The sequence below is a fragment of the Hevea brasiliensis genome, chromosome 15 (genome assembly GCF_030052815.1).
Source record: "Hevea brasiliensis isolate MT/VB/25A 57/8 chromosome 15, ASM3005281v1, whole genome shotgun sequence".
NCBI classification, from domain to species: Eukaryota; Viridiplantae; Streptophyta; class Magnoliopsida; order Malpighiales; family Euphorbiaceae; genus Hevea; species Hevea brasiliensis.
In genome coordinates, this window is record NC_079507.1 from 28,706,004 (window position 1) to 28,711,834 (window position 5,831).

Genomic DNA, 5,831 nt, shown 5'->3' on the forward strand with positions numbered 1-5,831 from the left:
TGTAATTGGTGCATTCGGCATGCATCATTTTGTCTCTATCGTTGTTGGGGTTACTCGGTCTCCTGTTTAGACTACTTTTCTTCTTCTCCATCTTTACCTCCTTATTTAGCTTTTGTAACTGTTTTTCATTATCCAGTTGGATGTACTTTTGAGCACGCTTCATGGGCTGATAATAATTTTGAGTTGGATTTTTTTTTTTATCAAAGAATCAACAAATTTGATATTTTTAGACCTTTTCTTGATGGCTTCGCATATTATTTCATGGTTCAGATGTTCGACTTGGATGGCCTCAATATTGAACTAGTCAATGTAATTGCATAGCAAAAGAGAGCCTTTCTATATGGGATGCAGGTACTAAACTTCTGCTTGAACTCATCATCTAAGTGTTGAAAACTGTTGATTGAGTTAGCAATCAAATGTTGATACCACTCATGGGCAAGACTGGTTAAGGTAGAAGGAAAAACTTTGCACAAAATTAAATCATTAACATCCTGGAGTTGCATTGTAGTTTTGAAATTTGCTATGTGGCTCCTTGGGATGAACTCCCCATTATACTTGTCCAAGGTGGGCAACTTGACCTTGGATGGGAATGGCTTTGCCAAGATTTCTAAAGATAGCGGTAAATAATCTTCCTTACCAAAGTCATCATTTATGTCATAGTGAGGCTGGACCTTTGGGGGTGCTCGCACTTTGCCCCAATCGATGGCTTCTTTGGCTGTGTTAAACTTTATATCTCCAATCTTCTCTTTGCCTTTTGATTGTTAGGCATTGAGAGGATTTGGAAGTGCACTATTCTTAGGAGCCATTGAGTTTTCAAGTTGCATATTTTTGCTCTTCAAACTAGCACTTTTTACTTCTAACTCTTTGATGGGTTGTAAGAGTCATTCAAGGGTTAGAATTAATTGTGGAGTTATATTGTCTACCATTGTACCACGTTAGTGGTGCCATTGGTAGTGAGAGGATTAACTGGTGCCAGTGGTAAAAGTAGTGGTGGTGGTGCGAGAGGATATGGGACCTTAATGTTTCGAATACTTGAGTAAAATATGCATGTGTATACATATATATGTAATTGAATTGTAATTGATAAATTAATATATTAACTCTATAAATTAATTTGATAATATAAAATTAGTCTATGTTTTATTAGATAAAATTTACCAAAATAAAGTAAAAAAAATTCTAATTCTAATTATTAATTAAATAAATTCCATAAGATAACTATAAAACTCCGTATTAATCACTATGTAGTTTAAAGATTAAAAAATTAACCCTGTAAATAGTAAAACACTGCAGCTCCATTCCGAGCTCTTTCATTTTAGGATTTGAACCCTTGGCGCTGCTCACTGTTCTCCCCCCTCTTACTTCCCTCATTCCTTCACAGCAGATCTTCACATGAGACCGGAGGCATTCAAACACGTGGGTTTCTGGGGTTTGTTCCTCCTTCCTCTTCGGGGTTTCTTGGGTTCGTTCATAGAAGAAATTCAAACTCATAAATCGGCGGCGTTTCCTGAGTTTCTCGTTTACCCACCGGCGTCTCTTTTGTTCATTCGCTTAGGTCAGTTTATTCTAACTATCAATTTATTTTTAGGTCAGTATATTGGTTCATTCAATCTCAGTCTATAGCCTTTTTTTTTTTGGACAGTCTCATATTTTAATCAGCTATGACAATCCTTTACATGCATAAACCAGTAGCATGTGTTTGTCCCTCGATAATCTGGGATTGCATCTTAGAATAGCGCATGGCCTATAATTTGGTCACAGACAAATTTTCACTGGTGATTATCGGTTTTCATTTGAGCTTAATCAAGTTGATTATCAATATGAAGAGTTTATGTGTATGATTGCCGAAGCATGAATCTAGAAGCTGAAGGGAAGTAGTGAGTAAAACTGCTATAGCATTATTTAGGCAGTATATATATTCCCTGGGAAAGTGAAAACCTCTGTGTCATTTTAATCATGTCAGTTCATTGGAAAATTTTAATCATTTTAGTTAGGAACCTAGTATTTAAGAGTGGCTGCCCTTTTTTTGCTTGTTTTTTATTGCCCTATGTCAAAATGGATAACCTTGTAATTTTCCTTGTATTAGGGGTGCTGCAACTTATGTTTCTGATGGATCTCTTGTTTGTCTCTGGATTGATTTTCACTTTCAGAGTCAAAATATACTTATATTCAAGATTTGTTTTGGTTACTGATTCGGATTAGTTTAAATTGATTAAGCTGAACTCACTGTCAAAATTGAATTTGTCATTTTCTCTATGATATATTTTATACTTGCCTCCAATCCTGAATTTCCATTCTTTACTTTTTATAAAGAGGCTAATTTGCTATGATATTTTATTTTAATATCTCTGATATTGGTGTTTTGCCATGGACATGATGGTATTCTGAAAACAAAGTTGATTTAAAACAGGTAAAAGTTGATCTTGAGCTTGAGCTCAAGCTTATTGAGCTCAAACTCAAGCTTGAGCTTGAGCCTATCGAGCTTGAGTTTGAGCTTGTTTTAATGAGATTATTGAGCTCGGCTCATTTAAACCCCTACCAGCAACCACTTCTCCTCCCTTTCTCTTAGTTCTCTCCCTACTGCAACTCCAAATTCCAACGCATATCTTGTATCTCCATGCTGAATCAGGTTTTTATTGACAACATTCAGATCTATCTTCTCTGTTCTTTAACCATTTATTTGTTTTTTTATGTTTTATTATATGCTGCATTACTCATTATTTCTTCTTGTTACAAAATCTTGTCTTTTTAAGCTTTGATTTTTTAGAGTAAATCTGGGTTGTTCTTTAGCCTTTGATGAAATGATGTGGGCAAGTGTAAGGCAAAAAATTCTCTCTGGCACCTCCTCTGCTTCTTCGGTTAGTTGTGAAAGAACTTTTTTTTTTATTTTCTTTTTATTTTATTTAATTTCCTTTCTATTTGTATAGCCTTCAAAGCATGTTATTCTATTTAAATTTTGATTTGTGGGTTTTTTAATTGAACTCAAATTTAATTTATGTTTTATATAAAATAGGTTTTAGAGCAATCATTGCTAGGTACTCATTCTAATTTGGCACCATTATCACGATCTTACCCTATTGCCTTGAAGTAGGTAACCATGCTTGAGGTCTCTTGCTCTATGTGTTTTCACTTTTGTATTGTTAGTTTGTTTTCATATTATAGCTTGTATTCTTATGTGTAGTGTTAATTCTTACTAGTTTTTATTTTACCTGTTTAGATATTGCCATTTGAAAGACGATCAAACAACTTACGAAATATTGATTCCCATGGTTACCTAAGTAAGTATCTTGTGAATGAAATTTTGGGATTTGCCTATTTGATTAAGGCTTATTTAGGCATCTGCTGAAATCCTTATCTTTGGGGGTTTCTTTGAATTTTACGTGTTTACAGGATTTCCAGTTGGTTCAAGGCCTGTAAGGTCAGCTATGTCTTGCTATTTCTTGTTCTCTGTTTCTTTTTCCATGGCATATGCACACACACTGCTTCGTTATACCATTAGCCTCATAATATTCATAAAGAAATTCCTTTCCAAAATATTTGTTCTTTTTATAGGAAATGCTCCTTTTCTTGAACAAACTTAAAGAAAAGAGGAAAAGTAGTTTGATGCCTACAGGCTAGAGCATATATTAAAAAGATTAAAGGGCTTGTCAATAAATTGAGCTTGCTTATCTTGTCAAATTCAAACGTTTAACCATATTCCATTAACAATTTCTCTTCTACAACAGGGAATTTATTTCATTTTGTCAGGTGTATCCCTCCATTTCTATGCTGAGCAGGTCCTTTTTCTCAGATACGCCTAAAACTTATGTTCCACCTTCAAAATCTTCAGCAACAGAAGGTGAAACAAGATTAAGTGCCAGTGACTTGGGAGTTGGGATTCTTCCCTCTTTTTTTTTATTTATTTTTTATTTTTTTATTTTTTTTAAATCTCTTCAAGCAGTTTCTTTGAAGGCTTTGATGCACTCAGGATTTAAAGTTATTGTTATTGTTCTTACTTCTCTTACACTTTCTCTTATATAGAAGGAATCCTGCTAATGTTGCTTTCAAATTTGCCACTTATGTTATTGCAGGTAAGAAGGCATGTTGCAATGAGACTTCCCTTTGTTGATGCATTCCTGTTGAAAATTAAGAAGAACAAAGATCTGCTTGCTAACAAGAAAATTTGGTCACGTAGATCTGTTATTTTACCAGAATTTGTTGGTTACACAGTACGGATTTACAACGGAAGAACTTTTGTCCGCTGTAAGATAACTGAAGCAAAGGTTGGTCATAAATTTGGAGAATTTGCTTACACACGAAAGCGAAGACTTCTTAGAGCAAGTACTGCAACAGACAAAAAGAAGGGGCCCAAGGGGAAAAAGTAGGCCAAGTGCATATGGGACATAAGAATCTTGTGCAAGGACTTTTATCAGTTTGCTGATAATAACCCAGAAAGTCACAAATCTTTTTTTCGTATCTTCTTAGTTACTTCAAAATTAACTCTACAAGACATGAATTGAATATTCTTGCCTTTCATCATCTTGAAACTTCTTGAACTAGTTTTTTTGTGATTTTAATTTATAATAGAATCAGCCACAGCTGTTAACTCTTCTAACAGAATTATTGACAATTAATGACAGTATTGGTTACAGTTATCTAACTCACTTTCCTGCCACTACCTTTCCCTCCTATTTCTATTTCTTTTCCTGTAATATGTAACACTTCCCCTTGCAGAAGCACTTTCTTGTCCCTAAGAAGGGGAAGAACCAAGAAATTGGGTAGTAATGAAGCTTTTATCCTCCCAAGTAGCATCCCTTCAGGCAAGTGGAATCACTTAATAAGCCTTTGTTCCACCTTCTAATCCCTCATAGAAATTATCCTTGTATGCAACACCTTCTTAGGAAATACAACAAATTGATCTTCCTTCATAACAGGCAAGTCAGTAATAGGAATTACCCCTTCCCCAATTTGTTCTTGAGCAAGGAAATATGGAAAACAGGGTGAATTGTGGATTGAGGAGGCAACTGCAATCTGTAAGCCACCTTTCCCAGTCTAGCAAGCACCTGGAATGGCCCATAATATCTAGTAGATAACTTTAAATTCTACCTAAGAGCTACTGAAGACTACCTGTGAGGTTGTAACTTCAAATAAACCAAATCACTTACTGAAAACTCTCTTTCTGTCTTGCCCTTATGAGCTTGTTGTTTCATCCTATTTTGAGCTTCTTGCAAATTAGCTTTAAGGATGGAGTTGAATTGCAATCTGTCACGCAAAAATTCTTCCATGCCCTTACTTTGACATCACCAATTGAACTCATACGCAAGAAGGGTGGAGCATACTCATAGTTGATGGCAATCTGAAAGAAAGAGTTATAACACCACTCTGTCAATGGTAACCAAGTAGTCCAAATGGATGGTTGTAAGTGAACCATGCACCTCAAATAGGCTTCAATACACTGATTAACTCTCTCAGTCTAGCCATTAGACTGTGGATGATATGCTGACTGAGAGCAAACTTAACCCCCATACACTTGAATAATTCTTGCTAAAATAAGCTGGCAAAGACCTTATCTCTATCAAAAGTAATAACCTAAGAAACTCCATGAAGCTTAAACACAGTATCCATCAAAAAATGAGCCACTGAAGCTGTAAAATATGGATGGGACAAAGGAATAAAATGACCCACCTTAGTGAGTCTGCATACTACCACTAGAATGGTATCCTTCCCTTTTGACCTAGGAAGCCCCTCAATAAAATCAATGGAAACCTCTTGCCATGCTTGACAAATTGGTAGGGCTGGAACAAACTATGATAATCACAATTCTTGCCTTTACACCTTGCACACACATCACA

The 5,831-nt window shown here is 35.4% G+C and overlaps 1 protein-coding gene across 14 annotated transcripts; it reads left to right on the forward strand.

Annotated features, from left to right (window-relative positions):
• The first annotated feature begins 1,257 nt into the window (after window positions 1–1,257).
• Window positions 1,258–4,599, forward strand: LOC110633037 (uncharacterized). Of its 14 annotated transcripts, none has more exons than XM_058136475.1 (7): window positions 1,409–2,629; window positions 2,754–2,858; window positions 3,014–3,106; window positions 3,218–3,278; window positions 3,391–3,418; window positions 3,726–3,870; window positions 4,071–4,599. In XM_058136475.1, the coding sequence occupies exons 3-7, from the start codon at window positions 3,098–3,100 to the stop codon at window positions 4,362–4,364; spliced, it is 537 nt and encodes a 178-aa protein (XP_057992458.1). In that variant the 5' UTR covers window positions 1,409–2,629; window positions 2,754–2,858; window positions 3,014–3,097; the 3' UTR covers window positions 4,365–4,599. The 14 variants fall into 14 exon arrangements, 10 of the variants coding, with proteins under 10 accessions (XP_021637237.1, XP_021637177.1, XP_057992458.1 ...); XM_021781537.2 differs by having other exon boundaries at window positions 1,514–1,555; window positions 2,791–2,858; XM_021781545.2 differs by lacking the exon at window positions 3,014–3,106 and having other exon boundaries at window positions 1,258–1,555; window positions 2,791–2,858; window positions 3,726–3,838; window positions 4,071–4,252.
• Window positions 4,600–5,831: the final 1,232 nt, after the last annotated feature.

What these genes read in the sequence shown, in the direction of transcription:
- LOC110633037 (XM_021781485.2), top strand. Translation starts at nt 1,393, where the DNA reads ATGAGACCGGAGGCATTCAAACACGTGGGTTTCTGGGGTTTGTTCCTC. An exon ending in GCACCTCCTCTGCTTCTTCG is followed by an intron (nt 2,859 to 3,217) that starts GTTAGTTGTGAA and finishes TTACCTGTTTAG; the next exon opens with ATATTGCCATTTGAAAGACG. An exon ending in GTTGGTTCAAGGCCTGTAAG is followed by an intron (nt 3,419 to 3,725) that starts GTCAGCTATGTC and finishes CTTCTACAACAG; the next exon opens with GGAATTTATTTCATTTTGTC.